The 23458-nt window shown below is 45.8% G+C and overlaps 1 protein-coding gene across 10 annotated transcripts; it reads right to left on the reverse strand.

Annotated features, from left to right (window-relative positions):
* Window positions 1–1605: 1605 nt before the first annotated feature.
* Window positions 1606–23433, reverse strand: KBTBD11 (kelch repeat and BTB domain containing 11). 10 transcript variants are annotated; one of them, XM_066994820.1, is made up of 5 exons: window positions 22959–23061; window positions 18501–18635; window positions 17776–17883; window positions 12165–12249; window positions 1606–9606 (listed from the first exon to the last, which is right to left on the reverse strand). In XM_066994820.1, exon 5 carries the CDS (start codon window positions 9095–9097, stop codon window positions 7310–7312), a length of 1788 nt encoding a protein of 595 aa, XP_066850921.1. In that variant the 5' UTR covers window positions 9098–9606; window positions 12165–12249; window positions 17776–17883; window positions 18501–18635; window positions 22959–23061; the 3' UTR covers window positions 1606–7309. The 10 variants fall into 10 exon arrangements, with proteins under 10 accessions (XP_066850921.1, XP_047907699.2, XP_066850918.1 ...); XM_048051742.2 differs by lacking the exon at window positions 12165–12249; XM_066994817.1 differs by lacking the exon at window positions 12165–12249 and having other exon boundaries at window positions 17614–17883.
* Between the last annotated feature and the right edge of the window lie 25 nt (window positions 23434–23458).

Consider the following 23458-nt stretch of genomic DNA (forward strand, 5'->3'; position numbering starts at 1 on the left):
CTTCTCTTTACAGGTGCCTGGACAACACAACCCCGAACCAGGACCCTGGGTTATTTCTAGGCATGTTCCCAGCAGGAACGAGCACTAATTTGAGTCGTCTTTATCCCCACCCACAGTGTCCATAGGTTGTAAACTCATGTTTGATGATGTTGTTTTGTATGTTTTGATAATTACTTGGTATGTCACGGGAGTTCCCAGGTATACATGTCTCTACCGCTTGCGTAGCCTAGGACCAGAAGCAATTTGTCTTTCCAGCAAGACCTCTCTGCCTTCAGGTGAATACAAGACAACACTGCACGTCTCTGGATGTTTTCATACCAATGCCTTTGTGATTTTTGAAATCCAAAAATGGACACCAGTCATGCTAAAAGCATGCATCATACCTGGACACTGACGGTAACAGGGGACGCTCTGCATCCAAATCAGGATGGCTTTCAAACCCAAATTCTTTGTGCCATGACCGGTAGTTTCAGTGATTCAGAACTGGAAAATTAATCCTGTGACATGACACAAGTTGTTGCATCCCACCACATCATTTACCAGTCTGTGGATAGAACCAAAGCTAGAGCCTATGGGCTAACCAACCTGAGGAATGCAGGTGCCAAATGTTTAATGAACTGAAGAGTAGCACTTAAGATATAATTTCATTGGCACCACGCTTCCTAATGTCTAGTTCACAGCACAGAGAAAAATGAAAAATGAAATGGTATGGAATTCACGTTGGAATTAAAGGAATTAAAGTTTTTAAAACAAACAAGCAAACGAAGACATTTTCAAATTAGTGATTGCCTGAGTCGTAATCTACCAGCAGCTTCTCCTTTACAATACAGGTCCCTAGTAAATTACATCAGACTAAACTCTGGGGCTGAATGAAACAAGTCTTCTGGCAACCAAAAAAAAATAAAAATAGAAAAAAAATTGGTTGAGTTATTCCTGGTTTAACCACAGCAAAATTTGGCTGTTATGAAGAAAATGAAAGAAAGCTGCAATAGGTGGAGCTTGCTTGTTGGGGTGGCTAAGGGGGATGGGACGATGGGAATGACACCAGGTCAAACTCCACCTAGACTCTCTATGAATCTTGGAGTTTTCAAACAGGTTGTATGACTTCATTTCAGCAAGCTATTTGATGAGAAAATATGTAGGAGGCAACATACTGAATCCGAGTTGTGTTTGTTTCTGCTTTTACTTACACTGCTGTAAATCTGCTCTAGTAAAAAACCTGATGTGTGACACAACAGAGGAGAGCATGCTGTGAAAACCTACATATAGTGTTCGTAAATAAGTAATACAGTTAAACATCCTGGCAGGGAAAAAGAACATAAAAGGAAATAGAAATTAACGGAACTGGAGCTTATGCAAATCTGAACTTAAGAAAGTGCTTTCACCCCAGAATATTTCACATTCGCAATATTCAGGGTATGGCGAAATTAATATATATATATATATATATATTTTGCATAGCATTAGAAACATTTCCTGAAGTTTTTTACCTTTGTGATAACCCATATAATTTTGTTGGGTTTAAGATAAGAGCAACGATGTTGTTTACTGATCGGATGGATGACAAAGAAACACCAGTTACCCAGAAATCCCTACGGGGGAGCATAAGCTTTTTGTATGTATTTATTTCATTACAGCACAAGTTGGAGTACATAAAAAGCTTTACAGTGACCTTACCTATATATACTTCAAAAATGATCTGTTAATACATCAGTTACACATGTAATCCACCTGAATAGTGAACAGTGTCTAAAGCATTTGCATTAGTTAATCTGTTTTAAGTGGCAGCATCAACATTGCTATTTTATAGTTTCACAAATTCGTCAAAGGCTAACCCACTAAGACTTAAAAGCAAAGCACAAGACTCCTGCAAAAAAGTAGCTTATTAAACACTGTGGTTCTTTGAGATGTACTGCAGGTGCAAAACGATAAGACTAATAATAATGGAAGAGGTAAAAACCCAGGCTGCTTCACAAATAGTTGAAATAGATTGGTCATGTAGTCATCACTGTCTCAAGTACGACTCTGGTTTCCTTCCCCGCTATTTATTTGTTCCTACTGAATATATAGTAGGTGGTTTTGTGTCCCAAATCCTTTCTCCCTCTCTCTCCCTCTGCCCCACACTCCCATTTCCTCCCACTGAGTAATTTATGAAGCTCAGAGAGCCTCCAAAATGGCCTGCTGCTTCCTCGTACTGATGGGTTCATTCCAGCAGCTCTTAAAACAGCATTCATTAGGCCAAAACAAATGAAAAGTCTGCCATTATATATTCTGAGCGCACAATTTTACTGAATTTGGGTGTCAATCTCTGCTTTTAAGAGCTGTAATGTAAATTCAGAATAGTTCCATTAATCTACCAAATTACAGAACTATTACAAACTCCCATTAAATTATCTCAGGGCAGGAGTTGAGCCAGAAATATACTTAAATAAAAACACACTTTGCTGCATTGGTGCTTAGGATCATACTGGTAACAGCTACACAGAGACGCTCTTGTTCAGCCCAGGGCGAGTCTGAGGTGCTGAATAATGGCAGACACACACAAAAATAAATCATTAAATGCTTGTTACTACAACTGCTCAATGGTACTACCGCTTCCCTTCTTGTGCTTTCTTAGGTTTCCCAACCACTGAAAAAAAAAAAAAGCCCAGGGAAAGATAATTCTACATCTCCTGGGTTCATTCAAGTAGAAAGCACTACATGTCAGTCCAGACACAAAGCAAATCAGCCCGGTACCACGGTTAAGCTTTGTGATAATAAAGGGTAACCCATCTGTGGAGCAGTCAATGGGATGGCTACCGCAAAGCAAGAAAGCAACAGGCCACTCATGAATAGTGCAACTCGGGATACAACACTCTGAGAGCCAGCCAAACAGCACAGGAGAGTTACAGCTTTCATATGAATAATTTATTCTTTTATCACTTTAAATTTTACCAGGTACTTATTTACAAAGATTTTACTTTTTTTTTTCTGGATAGAATTTACATCCGCTACTGCACAATTTAGTTCCTTAGTAGGGTATGATTAGCATCCTTCCCATGTTGCTTAACAGTGCCTGTTTTGATCAAATAGGGCTATTCTTTTGCCAATTATTCCTTTGACTTGCTTTCCAAGTGTAAACAGAATTTGTACAAATGGCTTTGCTGCAATTAACATTCTTTTTACAGAACCAGTTAATAGATGGAAATAGTACATTTCCATCTGTTATTAGCATTTGCTAAGGCGGCTTGTTTCTTTATTCAAGCAGGGATTTAGCTTTAGATGCAACGAAGGCCCTAGGAATTTCCACGTCAGGCAGCGCAATGCCTCTTTACCACGGCATCGCCCCCGAGATGAACCCAAACTACCTGCTTGGTCTGCTGGTACCAGGCATCCAGCCCCTCACCTCAGACTGGCAAACCAAAATACAGACAAAATACCCACCGCTCAGGGTGCAGGAGCCTGTACGTGCTGCTGGAGGATTTGGATGCAGGAAGGATTTGGATGCAGGAAGGATTCGTCCCTGGAAAAGAGCTATAGGATGTGATCCCAATATTCTTCTAATATCAGAAGAATAATGTCATCCAGGTTTGAGAATATACACACATGAAGTGGTAACCCTGAGTTCCCTCCAGGGAATTCAAGCCTAAATCTTTTGGAAGATGACCTTGAAAACAGGAGTGCCCTAGGGAGGAAGAAGCATAAAAAATATTTTCTACATGTCCTGGTAAAGGAAAAGGTAAAGAAGAGGACTGTGAGATTAATGAAGAAGATCAGCAGAGAGGAATATGTCTCTCCACCTAGTTTCAGATCGTTCAGTGAGGACGGAGGCTTGAATTCACCAACCCGGATGATTTCCGAGATCTTTAGCCAATTAATGCACAATACAAAATACGTAAATATTTGCAGATCAGAGATGAACTCCACGAGGTCCTGCACTCCTCTAGAGACGTGGATGAAATCACTGCAGGCTAAGAAAGCAAACACTGTCTCCGTGTTCCCATGCAAATGCAGTAGCCTTCAGGCAATTACATAAAATAACTGGTTTAGAAGTGAAACATATGCAAACACAGTTTGAGGGTGGCCTGGCACTTCAGTTTGGACCATATAAGCAAACACATTTCAACAGTGGCTCCCGGCTATCACGTCACCTCATTTCCAAGGAGTTGAGGCAGTAGCTAGGTCGGTGCGCAGCTGCTCAGACACGAGCAGTGGTGGATGCTTGGAGCGGGGCGTGCTCAGCACCTCTGCAAGCCAAAGGGACAGGGGCTGCTCAGTTTAAGTTAAACAGGAGAGTTCTGGGATGATAATTTCGGTCTTCAGTACCTGAAGTCTGCCTAAATTCTGGTTTTCGTACCCAAGTACTACATTTTGGCTGCACTGAAGATGCAAGTGGCAGGAAAAAGAAGCAAACTCAGAGCAAACCTGCCTCAGGCTTACCAGGGAGGAAACAGAGGCCAGAAAGTAGGAAACGTGGCCGGAAACACGGTGCTGCTGTCAGTCACCAGGCTGCGAGCATGCAAAGAGTGCACAGAGGCAACAGCCTCGATGGACAGCTACTGATGGAGGCCAGGCTCCGCTCTCACGCTGCATAAACAAACACAGGTGGGTAGGCACTTGATGCAACCTCTGCTAAAGATGTAAGCTAGCAAAAATACAAACCACGGCAGGTTTGTAGAACGCTTTGTACTGCAAAGATTATTCCCCAGTGTATTTCCTCATGGAATATAGCAAGAAATTTTGGAAGAAAGGACACGTTTCATTCCTTCCTGAGAGCCTGTGGCATATTTTTGCAGCTCAAATCATGGAGACTTCCAAAAAGTCACTTAGCAACATTTTCATGCACTAATACGAATGAAAATGCTTACTTCATGATTAGTTAATAGGAGTGAAAAAGCTGGTTTGCTTCCTCACTATGCTGTAGCATAAAAACTATACTACAAAATATTTTGAACTAGGAAATTTTATTGTACTGTTAGATAAAACTGACATTTCCTTGTGTCTTTCTGGTGACTCCGCTAATTCAAAATCTGGCCTAGTGCTTATGCCTTTAAGAATCCACCTAAGCATTTCACTACCCGGATGGAAATACTTCCTACAGCTAATGTAAAAAATGATGCTGAAGGCAAATACATCATTTTTATTTCCTGCTCAAGCTACAATGCTGTAATTTCATTGAGTCAGTATTTCCAAGGATTCTTGTCTGAGAATTAAGTCCATCATTCAGTGAAAAAAAAAATTGTTTCTTTGTGAATGGCTGATGAATATGCCATCTGTGGCATTAAATTCCTCTGCACCAACCTGTACTAAGGCCAGGATAAACACCACACAGCAGACCTGCAGCTCCCACCTGGGTGATGCCTAAATTAGCTCACTAGGGAATGGGCTCACTTGGCTAAGAACTTTTAGGACCGAATCACTGTTTGCTAAAGGATGGCTAATCGGATCTGCTGTGTTAAAACCTCTGTGCAGGACAGATGGAGAGGAAAAAAAAAAAAAAAAAGGAAGGGAAGGGGAGAGAAGGGAAGGAAAGGTAAAGAAAGAAGTATCTATAAGCTTCACTATTGTCCTCTGTAAAGGTGTCTCTTAGGACAGAGCCTGCTGCCTTCCTTTGGAACTAGCAATAACATATAAGAATGCTAATGTTCTGGTAATGGAAACATCTTAATAAAACATAAAAAGGTCTGCTGCTCTTTGATGTAAGGTCCCTCTGTCTCTCTAAAATATGCATCTCTACTAGAACTTTGAACATAAACAATTCCCTTCCATAGTCCATGCCAATTCCAGGCGGAATCACTAATAGGAAAAGCATTGGTTCTGTTTTCCAGAAAAGGTATCTCAGTGGTTTACTGTAAAGCTAAAACATTTGCTTTGTCTTCCGATCGATTTTTTTTTATATATAAAGTGTATAAAATAAATGCAAGTGCCCTTTTCAATATAGTTTGTCTGTGTAGACAGTTTACACTTTTCCAGTTCCGAGTAACATGACAAAAAAAGCATGCTCCGACTTTCCACAGGCAGGAAGAACCCCTCTCGGGCTGTGTCTCCTTAGGACGCTGCTCCACAAACAGCATAATCCCATGACAGCGTGTGCCATCAGCATGTTCTGCAGTCAACAAGGGCTTATCGATTACAGCAATCAATCAGAATAAATAAAGCAGTCTCTCAATCAAAAGACAGGGAAATAACACCATGCCAGTGCACAATAAAATCAACATGTGTAGGACATTCCTGTTTTCTGTGTCCCCCTTTGACGGTCTTGCACCAAGTTGGAAAAGCCTCTTGTCACAGGGTACAGAACATAAAGCGAAACATTTAAGCTGTCTACAGATGGTTTCAAAGCATTTACATTTGGTTTAGGTTGATTTTCCTTGACCTGCAGTTAATTAAAGAGCAGTTGAAGTACAAAATATTTCCCCCAGCTCTAGTGGTATACATGCTCATGTCAATCTGTTACAGTCCAAACAGCTTCAGTCCACTTTTGTTATAATTTAAAATCTCTGATAAAAAAGTAATAAAACAATGTATTTTTTATATAGAAACCGTTGCCTTTTTCAAATAAAGAACATACCGACATTTCATATCTGCTATAACATGCCACATTTTAAAAAGGTAGCTTGCCCCCTTATTTTTATTTTTATATTCCAAATATGAACATGTGGCACACATTTGTGTTGCTTAAAACCTTTCAGTCTGGTATCTGTTAAATATCTGTGGTTGAAATTCCTGGGACCACACAGTGCCATGTCTTCCTCAAACAATCTATTGCACCGCCAACGAAAGGCTGCAATTGAGACAATCTTCCTGTACTTCCCTAACACAGGAAATAGTTGGTTTAACATAAAAATGAATACAGCTAAGCGATGCTGCCAGCAGTGTTTATCCCTTGGTATCATCCAGGGGAGGAAAGAAAACAAATGGCAGAAAAGGCTCCAGCCCTGATTACAACTATGTGCATACACACAGCCAGCACTAACAGTAACATCTCATTACGACACTGTTGTCAGGAATTTTTAGGAATCCAGGTGTACAGAAGTTTTCTGACATCAGGAATTGGCACAAATGTAATCCAGAGATTATCCTTTATAGCAGCTTTTCCTTTTGTTTGCTCGGCTTTTCACACAAAGCACAGCAAACGTTAAAGAATTATGACCGAGTAACAACCAAGCAGCTCCAGACCAACACCTTGGGAGGGGAGAGGAGGAAAGGGGGAGCCCCTTCTCTCTGCAGACATGCTGGAGGGGGTCCCCTCTGCGGGAGGGAGATGGTGGGTCCCCCAGAAGCTACAATCCAGCTCCCTGCTTGGCAGCCCGGAGCCAGGCTGGCCACCTCACAGTGGGAGAGAGCCCTCCTGGTCCCCTGCTTTCTCCAGCTTCTCTGGCAGGGTAAGCACAAAGGGTAGGAGGACGCCCTTGGCGTCAAAGGGAGCTTTGAGAAGCTCCCCGTCGAAGGTGCCCTTGAGCCCGCCATCTGCCTCCACCTCGCCATCCTGGGCTAAGCAGAAGCGGAGGGTGCCGGTCCGGTTGACACAGTAGATGGTGTTGCCCAAGGCGGCGCAGCGGAAGGGCTGGACGGGGCCACCACTGGGCCGCAGGCTGGCACACTGGCTCCAGCGTTTGGCCACCGTGTTGTACCGGAAAACTTCCACGCCGCCGCTGGTCCCACCGCCTGGGCCCTGCTCTCCACCGCGGCCGCTGCTGACGTCGAAGCGGTAGATGAAGTTCTTGAAGGCCACCATGTCAGCGGAGCGCCGGCGGCTGCTGTTGTAAGGGCACTCCTGCCACTCGTCACGCTTGGGGTCGTACTTGAGCAGGCGGTAGAAGAGGGACCCCCCCGAGACGTAGATCTCCCCGTTGCAGGTGGTGGCCTCGTGAGCCACGGCGAAGGCACCCTTGGGCAGAGGCGCCACGGTGCTCCAGCGGTCAGCCCGTGGGTCGTACTTCTCCACAGTGAAGAGGCACTCGCCCCCCACAGCATAGAGGTAGCCGTCCAGAGCCAGCAGCTTGAGCTGCGAGCGGGGCTGCGCCAGCGGGCGCACCTGGCTCCAGGTGTCGGTGAGGGGGTTGTAGCAGAAGACCTTGTCGGAGAGGCGGGCCCGGGGCTCGCTGCCCGCCGGCCCCGCCGCGATGCCCCCCGCCAGGAAGAGGTAGTTGTGGAGGACGCACATGGCGCAGCCCTTGGCGTTGGCCTCCTCGGGCAGGCGCGTCAGCACCCTCCACTCGCGGCTGGCCTCGTGGTAGCAGTGGATGAGGGAGCCGCTCTCCTCCAGCGACACCACGGAGGAGGGGCTCTGCGGGCGGCTGCTCTCGCGGCTCTGGGGCCGGCTGCCGCCGCCTGGCCGCTCGAAGGCGTCGCTGACCTCGGCCACCAAGAGGCAGCGCCGGCCGGCCTCCAGCCGCCGCTGCAGAATGAGGTCCCTCTCGGCACCGCTGAGGCGGCCGTAGACGCCCGGCTCCCGCAGCACCTCCAGGTAGTGGTCGCTCATGAAGCGGTAGGCGGCCTCCCGCAGCTCCGCCAGCCGCTGCTTCTTGGCCAGGCACAGCAGCTGGTAGCAGTTATCGAGGCGGAGCTGGGCACGCATGGCCTCGGCAGCGCAGTGCAGGGCGCAGGGCATCTGGAGGACGCGGGCGCCGCTCACCACCTCGGCCAGGTTGTCGTGGCGCACCTCGCCCATGCGGGCGGTGTAGACATAGTCAATGAGGAGCCGCAGCGCCCCGTAGCTCACCCCCTTCACCCGCAGGATGTCCCGCGAGGCACGGGCGCGGAAATAGTCGCTCTTGGCCGCCAGCACCGACTTGTGAGCCCGGATGCGCTGCCCCGACACCTCGATCACCAGGTCGGGCTCCTCCACCGGCCGCCCTATGGGCTGCGTGCCCGCTGGTGTCCCCTGTGCGTTGGCGGCCTCTTCCTCCTCCGACTCGGAGGCCGCGCTGTTGATCTCCCACTGGCTCTCCACCACACGGCCACCGGTGGAGGCCGACGGCGGGGCCCCGCACTCGGTGACAGCGGCGCTGAAGCACAGAGAGGAGCTGAAGCCGCAAGGGGAGGCCAGGGTGAGCGGTGGGGTGCCGGGCCCGGCCCCACTCTCCTCCTCCTCCACTGCGCCGCTGCCCTCCATGGAGCTGCCCTCCGCCACGGCCAGGCTAGCTGCTCCAGCCCTGCGCAGCGCCGCACGGGACGGCTCTCGGCCGCACCGCTACGCCCATCACCTGCGGGGCACAGCACAGAGCACTGAGCCTCCGCGGCCCAGCCTGCACCAGCTTCCTTCTCCCCTGTCAGATGCTGTCAGTGAAAACCTAAACCTCTTCCCGGTGTGGATATCGCAGCTCGATAGCCTGAGAAGCTGTTCTGGTTTTCCTGTTATTATATGAAAATGCTAAGCAGTTTTTATGCGCGGCATCCTTTTGTGACAACCGGTCCCACACTGTGCTGGGCAATGAGGAAGAAATGTCCTCTGAAGTCAGAGAGTTAGGAGTACTATCATCGCTTGTTCACCGTGTGCAGCTATTTCAGGGGAAGAGAGTGGTTGCAATCTGTTCTGGAAGGAGATTCCCCACTAGCCAAAGTCTCCTTGGCATGAACATCACAGAGGTTTCCTCATCTCACTGCTCCTTATATGCACTCCACCTATTGAAAAGAAAGTGTAAAAAAAACAGTCAGTTTTAAAATAGATATATTCTCAGTTCACTCAGAAGTTCAGGAATACTAAAGTTACGTTTCCATTAACAGCACATCAGTAGTATCCTGAAGTTACCACAATTATGCTAGTAGAACTCTAATTGTTTACAAAATGTAACAAAGGATTTTTTTGTTATGACAAAAGCCATCTGACACGTATGTAACAGCTTATGTAGCTAGAATGACAACGTAAATCAAACTTCATAGGAACTGATTCAAGGTTTAAGATTTCTGCTAATATAAGGCAGAAGAGCGCAAAAATCACATTAGATAATTTGAACATGAAGTGTTGTTTTTTTTCTGGGAAAATGTCAGGCTACAGGACACGGCTGTAAGTAGGTGAGTCCCTGTCAGCACAATCACTACTGAGCTTTATCTTCATTTCACAAATGTAGTTTTCAGAAGACAATGCTTTTTGACTCACTTCTTTATAAATTTCCTATGTGTGGTTTAAGTTTTGATGAATCACATATAAAAATGGCCCAAATGTACTTAACTTCACATAATGAGGACCTGCAGGTCTGACTCTATTTTTAAGAAGGTCAGTAATTTCCATTACAATCCCTGTTGGCATATTTTTCAGAGTCCTGAAGGAACGCTCCATTCTGTGTAAGATGCAGCTTGTGATTTCCTTTCAGTAGAGGTGAGCTATTTACCTTATTAAATTACTGTTAGAAGAGTCAAGCTTCTGGAGTTTTTTTACATGAAAACATAATTGGTAGATGGCATTGTCCGTAAATCCCTGACATGGACGTAAAATTTAGAAACCCAAACTTGCACAAGCAAACTTCACTTAAATGGTAGCATCAGTCTTCTCTTAGAGGTTTCTGTTCTGTGCACTTGCCCTGCAAAGGACTTTCTATTACATTTGAGGACATTCAATTAGATGACAAATCAATTCTGAGGTCTGATTTCTGGATATTTGAGCCTGAGACCATAACAAGGCCTCAGCAGCATTTGAAAACTCCTTACTAAAGAGACCAGATTTCACAACCTTTTTATTTCTCATTTAGCTATTTTAAAATTTGGCACTTCGGAACTTTGTAAGAAGTTTTATGAACTTTGGATATAGTCCCAGCAGCAAGTTTTCAAGGTCCAGCCCCTAACTCTGTATGTTAGGCTTTACTGACTTATTTTCTGCAGCTTTAACTGGATGAGCAGAAAGGCAGTGCCCTCTGCATGCACTTGGTGTGTGAGATAAATTGCTTCATTAATAACTTAAAACTGGGCAGCATCCCTCTTGATGTGATTTTATTTTTCAGTGAGTCTCCACAGTACTGAATTCACTATCTAACCACTTATTTTAGTTTATTATACTGTAGATATTAAGATTAATCTATTTTCTGATCCAGGCCTTCAGCTTTGCTGGAGAGCAGCTACTCTACGTGATACTTGCAAAATGACAAAGGCCAAATGGAAATGATTTGAAAATCACTTAGAATATCAAGCTCTGATGTACTGTTACATTAAGAAAATTGCTACCAGTACAACATCAATGTCACATAAGTAAGTACGTGAAACATTTTGTCTGCCCTGCTCCTCCGGGGGCTGAGCACCCTGATATTCTGCCCGTACCTTGCTACAGTTCTGGACAGCCTGACCTCCTCAATCGTTAACATTTAAGGGGTGCTAATATGCTTTCTCCCACTGCTCTCAACGTTATGATCTTTTGTAGATCCAGACAGCTCATTTCTTCGGTCACTTCTCCCAAAATCTCCTCGGGCTTCACATTCCCCCTCTACAAGAAGGAATGAGTGGCTTTAGGCAGCTTCAAGCTCTCAGCCTACTGCTTGATTTTGCAAGTGAAACAATAAAGGAGGACTAAAGAGAATGCTCCCCAAAACAAAGCATGAATAAAAGTGAGAAGTCAAAACCAGTTATCTGTAATACCAGTATTATCTATGTATAATGAAATGTATTTCCTGCGTCATGTATCCGAGGAAAATCACCAGTTAAATATTTGAAATTTTAAAAAATGGCATCCAAGGAAAGCAAGCTTTTAAACTTTCTCAAGTAATGAAAAGAAAAAGGATGAGGTCCTCCTCAAGCACAGCAATCAACCTTTTCCCATACACAGATATCTGCTGGGCCGAGAACTTTGACCTGCCACTGAAACCACCCACCGCAGTCCTACCAAACACCTGCGTTACCATCCCCTTGAGCAGTCGCAGTGAGGGGGGAGGGTTGGTAGTACGGCTTGCTAATGGCAACAGCAGAATTCTAAAAAAAAACCCACTTTCTGAAAAAAAAAACCCACCTTCTGTTATATTTACAGCTAAGTACCATGAATATGTCGAAATTCATGCTGAGCATAAAGAGGATTGGAATCAAAGTATCACACGCAATTTAGTCAACAAAGAACTCTACAGGGAAGCCGAAGAGCTGGGAAAGCTACAAGAGGGCTTGGAGGACTTTGTAAATTACAGACCAATGGCTGCTCTTCTAGTCTCAGCACCTTTGTCTAGCTGCAGGGATTACACAAAGATAAAGCTGAAAAAACAACTCACAGAAGCTGTGGAACCTTTCCATTACTGAGCAACGCAACCAATCCTCAGCGAAAAGGTCGTGGATTTATTGTAAAACAGGAAGAAGCTGGAAGGGACAGATGGAAATACAATACTGAAATCCTTCTTCATTTTTTTTCCCTATCTACAGCGATCAGAGTTGTATTGCTGACAGAGCATTCAAAAATTACAGAACCACAGAAGACACTTGATAACTTGGCTGATTTGAAGAGTTTGAAAAGTATGGCTTAGAACAAACATGGCTTTAGTACTTCTTTTCAGAACTCACAAATGGGATAAGTGCTGGAATACGAAGCAAGAGTACATAGCATCCATGGACTGATGTCACCTTTTATACCAGGGACTTTTAAGCCAGAAGCTAAATTACATGAGCCGGAGCTGTTTTCATTATCATGGGTTTGGTCTGGGGATGATGTAATGTTAATGGCCAGAGGAACTGCCAACAAACACGAGCTGCATTTATGGGCTTGGCAATGACACGCTCGCAACGTCCTGGATGCGTGCCCCCAGCCTCAGATGCTGTGAGACGTTGCCCTAGGAAGAGAACAGATAAGAAGGCGAAGCTTTTTCTGACAGAGGAACTGTAAGGAAGACCTGCAGGTAGAGTTTCCTGGCATGGCATTCATTTGGCAGTTCTTCTGATAAAATCCAATTAAATGCTTGTTTTGCGTTGTTCTCTCCCTATTTATTTCTCCTTATGAATGCAGTGCCAATAACCTCTGACCTAAACCCTGTCCTCTAGCAAGACCCACTTTCTCTGGGGAATATGCACACGTGGGAGGAATTGGATTATTGCTTTCCAGTTCACAAGTGGAAACTGCTCTGACTCAGTGTTGGGGTAAATTAAAGCCGTGCTTTCCCTATCGTAAGCAGCTCTAATTTACATTAACAGGCGATCCTTCCCGCGAGACCATAGAACTGACAGAGTGCCACGCTGCTCCACCTTAGTCCAGGAAATGCTTTTGTAAAAACTTGTTCTGCCAAATTTCACTCCAGCGGAGAATTCCCTCGGGAGAGAGGAGTCATCCGATGGAGACGATTAAGGAGTCCAAAGAGGCAGGATCATCAAAAGAGAGAAACATCCCTTGTATTTATTAAGCAAACAAACAAAAAAAGGTAAAGAAGGCTGTTAAAAGTAGAGCTGGCCAGTACTATCATGCAGACTGAAGATACCCATCTCCGTCTGGGAGAAGGCAAAATCTTCTGGAGGGCTGAGTCAAGTGTGAAGAGGTTTGCTTACTTATAAAAACGGTCTGTTGCACTCCTGCTCAGTGAGCAGATCCGTGAAATTCGGGACAAAAATGCTCTCTTCCCTACCGGAGAAGACATCTGGAAAATGCAGATGCCAATTCTCTGAAAGCGGCTGCTTGCAGCACCTGAAATCCTGCATCCTATTACAGATGTAAGCTCTAGATCTTAACCACTTGAGTTACCTCTAACTTGTCAAGAAAAAAAAAAAAGTCTGTCTTTCAAAGGCCCACTCCAAGAAAATTGTAGATTTTTTTCTTTTCCTTTGTTAAAATTAGCAGTGCTCAAAACTGAGGTTACAATACACTGCCAGTGCCTTCGCCTGCCTACGGGATGTATGCTTTGTATTGTACCCACACTTGAGCCGCCTGCGCAGCTTCCCTGTGACCTCGTAAGGTGCTGTGATTTTCTCACAACATGCAACGGAGGTATGAGTTCTTTTATCTCTTAACTGCAACATTTTCATACAACCAGGATGTAAAACAACCATTTAAGAAGCGCAGCTTATGATTACAGACCACACAAGAAACATGTGGGTAGCAGTTCCTCATCAGGAGCTCAGAGGAATAAAAGGATGTGTGCGTATCGGGCAGGGTCGGGGGGAGAGGAAATCAGTCATAATAAAAAAGTTATCAAAATCTTGATGGAATAGATATTCCAACTAGCAAATCAAAACTAAAAATAAACAGAAGTTTTGAAGTGTCATCACAACCAGAGAAAAGGCTTCCTATCAGTGACATCTGTAGAGAATAACATTCTCTAGAAAGGAAAATATCTTTTTGAGTTCCTTCCAGGTCGGACTCTTCAGAAGTAGTTAGGAAGGAGCAGTGTCTCTCGGGAGTTCTCACACCGAGAAGGAAACAACACTCCCACAAAAGCAACAGTTAACAAAGGTTAAGTGCAAGCCACCTCTAACATCTCTTAGAAGAAAGCCTAACAAAAACAGAAGGGTTAGAAACGAGGCTTTGAATGACTGCAATACCCGTCGGGAAAACTCCAGGGCTGGTGTCTGGCACTAGTGCCCTACAGATCAGGAGGTAACGGTATGGCAACACCACGCTGACTGCAACAAACCTTTTTTTTTTTTATGGAGAATTGCTGCTCGATCTAGCTATGGCCTTGGAATTACTCTTCAGACACGAGGTGAGAGCATGTGGCCATGACTGGGTTGAGCTGTACGTAACATCCAGCGTAGCGCTACAGCTAAAAGGATGAAGGCAGCCCTTGAACTGGGAAGTAAGGAGCAGCAGTAGGGTAAAGGATACCTCTTCATCTACAGCATCGGTAGGTTTATGGGGTGTGTGAGCATGCATGGCACGTGTATGCACGCATGGATGGATGGACACGCATGCTCTACGTTTTGGAAGCGGCAATGAAAAATCTGTGAGGATAAAGAGTACCAAACGACTTAAGAGCTATCAAAAAACACTTCAGGGAGAGACTGAGACTCTGCAGCCAGACAGGGGCTTGCTCTGGCTCCCCGCAGCATACGCCAGACTTGAGCCAACCCCCAAGCAAAAAGGTGAACCGAGCTTCGGCACCAGCTGGCAGCCACGCTTCCGAGCCTTTGGAGAAGGTGGCTTGTGCTAGCAGCTTGGAGAACTGGTAGCGCAAGCCTGAGAAACGCCATGCAGACACTTCTCCAGGGCTTGGTATGTTTATTTTGTGACTTGATGACTGTGAACAAGTGTAGACACATGAACGGGCTGCATACTGATGGCCTTCTGCGGCTCGTGGAGAAAGGCCTAAACAAGCCAGTGGGTGGAAGCTTACACGAAGCAAAATACTTCCACCACTGAGAAAAATAAATAAAAAAAACACAACAAGAGACTACCACAGCATATTGTGAATACTGAAAGTTCGCATGTGTCAATGGGGAGAGGGAAGAACAAGCTCATGGAAGGGAAATCTGCTGAAGGTGACTGAACACATGCTAAACACTAAAATTGTGTCTATCCAGTCTAGGAGGATACTGAACTGGAAAATGGTCAGTACTAATATTCAAAGATAAATTAGCATCCCAGGAGGAAAAACACATTTTTACCTTGCTGCACTCTTCTTTTAATACTGGACTGTGGTCCATGAGGGAGGCAGGATGCTGGACATCTGATCTGACCCTTATTCTGATGTGATTCAGATCTGACATAAATGAGGAAGGGAAGAGCTAGCTTCTTTACCTCTAGGTGATCCCCAATCACAAGCCTTGCTGGAAGGCTCTTTGGGGGGGATGAAATTCGACAGGAACAGACTAGTTGATCTCGCGATCCTTTCCAACTTAAATTCTGGACATTGCCGCACACCAGGAGTGCTGGCATCAAGCAAGGCATCAGCTTGTGATGACTGAAGGCCCAGCTGGGGTGTTGCTGTGGTTAACTGCCCTAGCATTGATGGCAGAAATGCTTTTCACCATTAAACAGTGTTGTGAACAAATAATTGCAAACGTTCAAAGTCACTTTGGTAATGATGATATAATAAAGGAGGGGGAGAATATCCATCAAAAAGCCAAGTCAGGTAAAGACTGAAGATTTCTACAAATAGATTTTGTAAAATAAAAGAAGATTCAGGTTTTGGTGTGCATTACAGAAGAACATTTGATCTCAAAGAGCCTACCACATTTTTGCAACACACCTGCTATGTGTTGCACTTTAATACAGAAAATGGGTCCATATATATGGGCAAAATGAAATTCCTTGCTTAAGATAAAACTGGATTTCGTTTTTAATTTCATTACAGAACGGACGTACAGATTAAAGAGCTGAAAGCACCAGAAATCTGTCAAAGTCTGTCACCGTTGTGCTTGAGGAAGAAAGAACTTGAGAAGTAACAATATACTTCAAAGGAAAGCCAACAAAATCCCATTTGTCTGAGACTTATGCCTAGGAAAAGAAAGTAAAAGGAAAACTTCTAAAGAAGGGAATAATAAAACTACTTCTTTTTCCAGACTGAACAGGCTCATTGATTTCTTGGCAAATTATCTAAGTGATGCTTTGAAAAGCAGACATCCTTCAGATACGCAGTGAAAGGCATCCTTCTCATTTTTGGAGAACATACATTGTTTCTTTGCTATTTTTACCCAGATACTTTTTCCAATTGAAGTGAATTACAATCACTCTAGCCACAGCCAAAAATTACAGGACATCTAGTTAGATTTACCAAATAGTTTCAGATTTCTCTAGACATTATCTCTACACAGACTTTGGACCAGATTCAAAGATAGAGAGACGTCTTTGTCTCAGCAAAGGGTGACTTTGAGGGCAGTTACAGATGGCAGGAGGCAATGCAGCAGATACACCTAGGACAGCCAGATCAGATAGCGGAGAGCCCAGCACGACAGCACAGAGCCCAGACTCCCTAATCTGAAAGGAAGCAAAGAAAAAGCCTGCAGAGACTCCCGTCTGCCATTGCAGTGCTGCTGGTAGAATATGCTGTTGGACCTATAACCGTGAATTTTTAGGTGACTCATGGGAGTCTGACATTTTTCATTTATTGTTTCGCGGAAACCAGGCCAAGGTAGAGGGAGATGGTGCAGGCCTGGGGCCATATTTCCACATAGCACCGATCTGTGGGTGGGATGCACCTCCCAGTTCTCCCGCAGAGGCAGAGGCAAACGGATTTAGTGTGTCTGAGCTGCGCTGCACGCTGATCTGTCTGCAGCCAGCTCCTGTGCTGGAATCTGGGGCACACGGACACGTTTGCACGCCGTGTGTAGGCACAGCTGCATGCCAGTTGATTGGGATCCTCAAAAACCAGCATACGAGAGCTACCGAGGGCTAGCCAGCGGAGAAATAAAGATTATGGCGATGAAATGCTTGACACGGATGACCAGGAGGTGTTAATTCTTGCTTTAGGTGTCTTAGCCCAGAATCGTCTCCAAAATAAACCTAAAGTGTTTTAAAATATACCAATACTGACACTTGCTGCTACCTCCCCTTTCTCTACAGTGAACAGAGCACCAACCAAGCCCCAGAGGAATCTTGCTGCTGCTCGTTCCTTTCTCTAACAAGCTTAAACCCCCCAGATGCCAACTGGGGGGCTGCCCAAACCATCAGGCTATGGACTGTGAGAGGAGGGTAACTCTTCTTCAGTCTAAAGCTGCAGTACTTTCCAAAGAAACAATCAAAATGTTACCGAGGGAGAGAAAAAAGAATGTGGGGTTCTGTTCCCTGATGAAAGGGAAATTTACCTATTTCTTCCCATTGCATCCTGCAGGGCAGGGCTCAGTTAAGCTGCCTGGGGTACAGTCCTTCCCAGCTCCTGCTAGGCTTCAGGCTTTGCTGATCTGGAAGCAGAAGCACGTGCTAGAGTCAGAGGTACTTCTGCGGCACGACTCTCCTGTCAGAAATACCTGCGAGCTGTCAGCACCGACTCCACCAGGCAATGGGGATGTTTTTAGCAGCAGTGATGTAACTGAGGGCTGAGTAAAGTATGAGGCGACCCCACGTCGTCATCAGAGCTGAACAAGGGAAGAACAAAAAGTGAATGAGATGCATGCTGCTAACATTACAAGAAGGGAACAGTTGCAGGCCAGTCTGACACAGAAATAAAATAGGTTCCTACTAAAATACTTCCATTTCCACAGCCTGACACGTTTCTGCATTTCATGCATAACATTCTTTTTAATGTGAACTCCATAAGCAGAGTCTGGGTGTTGAGGCAAAAGCCTTCTAGCTGCACTGGTTTCTCTGACTATACTCAACTTAGACATTTAAAATTTAGTGCAAACGACTCAGTATTTCTCATGATAAATATATTTTCTTCATTTAGCACAGCAAATCACTAACATTTAAGACGCCTGAATTTAAAGGTCTGAAACGACTGCCTGGTTATCTAATTTTATTCCTGCAAGTACAGGCGAAAGAATTTTACTCCTGTACCCAGCCAATAACGTCTGGTTGAATTAGGTCAAAGCATTCTTCTGTTCAAATCATCCGTCTCACAGCTATACAGTTTCTCTGTTTCAGCTAATGACCTTGCTGGAAAATCAGGTGTCAAATGGATCACTGTGGATAAGAAATACACATGCCATGCTTTATTTTAGACTGCGCTTTTTCATCTTCTGTACTTTTATACCTGCTGACTTGCCAGCACTGTTTTTCCCAAATGATCCATGCTCTCTCTGAAGAGACATGCAGACCAGCAGCAGCAGCACGAAGGACGATGATGATCACAGCTATCTCAGGATTGTCCCGTCTGCTTTTTGAGTTCCTTACACAGAAGAAAAGCAAAGGCTGTAGCGTGACTGAGTAACCTGTGTTACAAACGTGTCTCTTCCGTGCACTACAGGATGAAGGCTCGTTGATGGACGCGGTTAAGCCTGCATCAGACGCAGCAGCCATGGTGCTACTCTTGCATTTGTTAAGCAGCAATCTGGGCAGAGCTGAAGACAGCCAGGACGTGCAGTAAGAACCAAGACCATCGGATCAGGATGTGAGGAGAGGTATTTGGTTTTATGGCTAGGATTTGGGAGGTGTGAGAAAAAGCACAGATTCAGGGGTCCTGATTTACGGTTCTTGACCATTTTGAGATTTTGATCACTGGCTCCTATGTCTAAAGTTTTGCTGTTTTTCTGTCTAGGCAGAGATTTTAGATACATATCAATGACATCTTCTCAAAGTAGATATTAAGGATTCAGCCACTGTACTCTGAAAAGTTGCCTAATATTGGGGGTGTAATAAAAGTACTTATTTCCCTCCCTCTAAGGCTGCAACGATGCTGTCTTGGCTTTGGGCTGACACATCAACAGTCTAATAGATATTTGCACCTCTGCTGCCCATCATAAAGGCCTTCTGGTTCTCTGCCACAGAAGTAGGAGAGCAGAGGAACATCCTACCTCATCCTGAGCAAGGAGAAGGAGCACCAGTGAATGTCACCATCTGAACGTACACGACCAGTCTTTGCCTTCCTCTTTCTGTACCACAGGGTAAAACATCTTGCGACACATGGAAGCAACTGACTCCAAAGCTGACAAAACAATACACTCGAGTGACATTTACTTTACCACTTCGGCATTTGCTGTGGAAACCAAAAGCCTTCAGCACTCTATTATCAGTTGTTATTAAACAAGAAACATGTTGTCTCAGTACTGCCCACGTTATCTACGTTTCACGGTGCGTTTTGGTAAGGGCAGGGTCTCACTTCACTTTAAATCCCATCCCTGCTACAGACACATTAACTTCACAAGCATCAGGATTTCCTACGCTGTACGTACTAATATGTACAGTAGCTTTTTTTTGAACTGAGGCCACTGAGGGAGCTGCAGCGAAGGAGATGAAAGAAAACTACAGGATAAGAGGAAAGCTCTCCCATGACGAGATTTGTCTTTGATTGACTGAATCGGAACATTTATTGTTAGCACGCCATTCCCACAGCAAAGGGCCGGGTTTAGGTTCTTACCATCTAACACTTTTAAAAAACGGGTCGCAGAAATCATAGCTTATCTCCAGTGCTCAGGCTCTGTTCCTCCAGCCTACTTATGAGAGAGGGAGAGAGAAAAGCAGAACCATTTCCAAGGGAAAAAAATAAAAATAAAAAACAAAAAACATTGCAGATCTCTAACACACTGATAGTCTGAAATGATAGTCTGAAGGGTCCGGGAGCCTTCCAGCAGTTAGGAATCCACCGGGAAAGCTTACTCTGCTCCTTAAATACTCCTGGGGGAATCAGCATCCAGAGAAACAACAAACAGCTTTTGCTAATCTGTGAAGGTGTACGTGCAAAAGAATTTCAATGCTATTAATTAATGCAAATCGTGTTGTGACAGACAACATAACAGCATGGAAGCTGCTTGTCCAACTTCTGTGGAGTTGTATGGAAAGGTTGCGGTTTCTGGCCCGTTTCCAAGTGAATTAAGCAAGGCTGTCAACTGGGCTGTTTTAGCCAGAGGCACAGCAATGGCAGCTCGTGAAACACTGCACCTGAAAAGCATTTACGTGACACATCTTTCTTCTCCTTCTGATGCACGCTGCAAAATCCGTAGAACTACTGGAGTTTTTTCAGCTTGTTTTGCATAAAATAAACTGACTAAACTGATTGTGAATTCCTGCTGTCCTCACTGATGAGGTATAAGAAACTGGAAAGTACCAAATGTGCTTCGTAGAACAAAGCATCCAGCCAACACTTTTTATATTACCACACAGTTGTCTTAACATATACCATACTGACCCAATCTTGTTATTCTTTCAAAGCCAAAACTGCCAGTTAGCATCCAAGGAGGACAGAGAATAGGCTACAGGATTGCCAACACTGCTTAGTAAGAAAAAAACCTAGCACAGCAGCATTTATGGTCCCAGTCCTGCAGGGATTTAAATGCAGATTTAAATGCTAGTCACAGGACTAGCCCCACTCATAATACATGAACATGTAAACTGTTTGCTTAAGTAATTGCAGGAGAAAGGCAAAATCTCTACCCATTTACTGTATCATCACGTGCTCACTGGCGCTGGCACAAGGCAGAGGGCAGAAATACATGGTCCAGGCTAGGGAAGGAGCAAGGTCTCTTCTTGCTCAATGAACGCTCAGTCATGGATCAGGTTAAACTGGTTGCCAAATCCTGAACTGCTGTAAAGTAATTCTTTGTCAATAAAAGGAAGTAAATCACGCCTGTTCTCTGACAAAACGACACCAAGACCAAAAACAAAACAGAAAGAATAGATGACGACGATCCATTAAAAAGTAAAACAGCAGACTTAACTACTGTCCCCAGAACACTGAGATCAAACGCAATGAAAATGTGCTCTTTTTTTAAAAATAGGTATTTCCAAGGACCTAAAGTGGTAGAAAATGACTTCTCAGCTTCTGCTGATGGGAAAGAAACAGCCTTCTAACTGCAATGCTGCAGAATCTCAGCAAGCATCAACAGCAAAATCCCTGCAAAATCCATACAGGATCTTACAAGATCAAAAAGAAGACAACCCCCCACAAAAGTTTAATTCTCCTCTAAAAGGAATGGCACAATTTCCTTTCATGTTTTATTATACCCATCTTTAGCAGCCAGCTGCCCCTAATATCCTCTTGCAACAGGATACTACAGGATGCTGAAACCCCCAGTAAGTAGGATCTGGATCCAGTCATCTAACCACATCCCTGTCTCTCAAGTAACCTAGGCCAGCCCTAAATACTATAATCCCGCTTTACTACAGTAAAGCCACTTAATGGCTTTCATTGAATGTGCCTGCCAAACAACGGTGATCTAATATTTATTGACCTTTCCAGCCATCGTTTTGCCTACCTATTTGGACTATTTGTTACACGGAAAAGCGATGCGAGGAAAGAGTTTGTAGAAGAAAGGAAGCTATTAAAGATTTCAGACTTTCCAAATTGAAAAGTTGACCCCTAAAAGTGCCACTTCTGGCAGGAGTGAGACCCTGCGGAGCGAGGGGAGCTGGGGCAGACCGGGGACTGGACCTTGGCACCTTGACAGACCCTGATCAGACAACACCATTAGTATGGGATGGCTGGCGGATCCCACTGGCGTGCATCAGATGTCCTAATTAAAGAGGGAATGGATGGTGGGTGATGGGCCCCGGGAAGAGGAGCACACAGAACAGGCAGCAAAGGTGACGAGCCGGAGCAATATTTTTTAGAAAAATATTGTTTTGCCTATACTAGTGACAGATTAATTATTATTTTCTATAAACATTTCATCTAATTCCTTCTTGGGAGACAGACGGTTAAATCTGTGAAAGATGGAGGAGCTCTTTAGCTTCTCAGATCATGTAAAAGGATTGTTCTAGTTTATTGCTTTTCTAATTTTTATTGTCCTACATTTCCCAGCTTTTTGTTCTAGTTTCTATTGTTCGCTTTAATTGCTGTGGAAAAAAAAAGCTTTACAGAATATTATTTCTAGAGGGCTTTTCTCCTCGATGAGTGAAAAAAGAAATTAGCTGTAGGACTTAATACCATCATGTGCTGTGCTATGTGTAAGTTTGGGTTTGGGGGGTGGCCTCTTTTTGAAGGGCCAGGCGTAAAAACCTCCTGATTTCAGGGGAACAAAAGCTGCAGGACTTTTCCTGGGGCATCGCCACCTTCCACGCTGCCAAGCCCTGCGGTGCGTGCACACCTGGGGCTCACCCCATCCGTGTGCTCTTGGTAACGTGCCATAAACATATATAATATATATATTGGGGAGCAACTGTGGTGGTGCTGCTACACAGCCCTACGCAGCAGCGCAGGGAGCGCTGGTCATTCGCATTTGCAATGGGTCGGCGGGAGTTAGGAGGAAGAAAAGATCATACGCATAAAAAGCAAAGGCGTAGGTGCGATTCGGCCGGGCTGTGAGAGGCAGGAGGGTCGGGAGGTGCCCGGGGGCACGCTCGCAGCCCCGGCGGCAGGGGGGCCGCTGCCGATGGGACCCGACGGGGCGCCAGGATGCCGCCGTGCCGCAGCCGCGGCTCTGCCCTCCGCCGCCTCAGCACCCCCGGGGGTCTGCTCCCCGGCCCCTTCCCCAGCTCCTCTCCGGGGCTCCGAGCCCTCCTCCTCCTCCTTCTCCTCCTCGTCCTCCTCCCGTCTCCCCGGCGGCCCCGGGCTTACCTTGCGGCAGCGCGGAGACGGGCGGCGAGCGGCGCGGCGCTCCCGGCAGGGCTCCCGCAGGGCTGCCCGCCCGCCTCCCGCCCCGCCCCGCCCCGCAGCCCACAGCCCGCAGCCGGCCCGGCCCCACCTCGGGCCCGCCGTAGTGGTGGCGGTGCTGGCGGTGGTGGTGGCGGCGGCGGCTCCGTGGCGAGCCGGAGCCTGCGCCGGCGGGGAAGGGGGAGGAAGGGGGTGGGGAGCGGCGGGGCGCTGCAAATGGCTGAAGGCGGGAGCCCGCTCCGCGCTCGGCCCCTTTGTTCGCCTGGCACGCCGCTTGGTGGCCTGGCACGCCGCGGGGAGAAGCGGGGTCCCCCCCCCCCCACACACACACAGCCCCCTTCTCCGCCCCCGGCACAGACCTGTTGCTGAGGCGGGCGGCCCGAAGCCGGAGCGCTGAGGGGAGGCTCCCCCCTGGGAGGCGCCGGGGCCTCGCCTCAGCGCGGTCTGAGGTAACCGGGGGGCTC

Source organism: Anser cygnoides, chromosome 3 (genome assembly GCF_040182565.1).
Source record: "Anser cygnoides isolate HZ-2024a breed goose chromosome 3, Taihu_goose_T2T_genome, whole genome shotgun sequence".
NCBI lineage: Eukaryota > Metazoa > Chordata > Aves > Anseriformes > Anatidae > Anser > Anser cygnoides.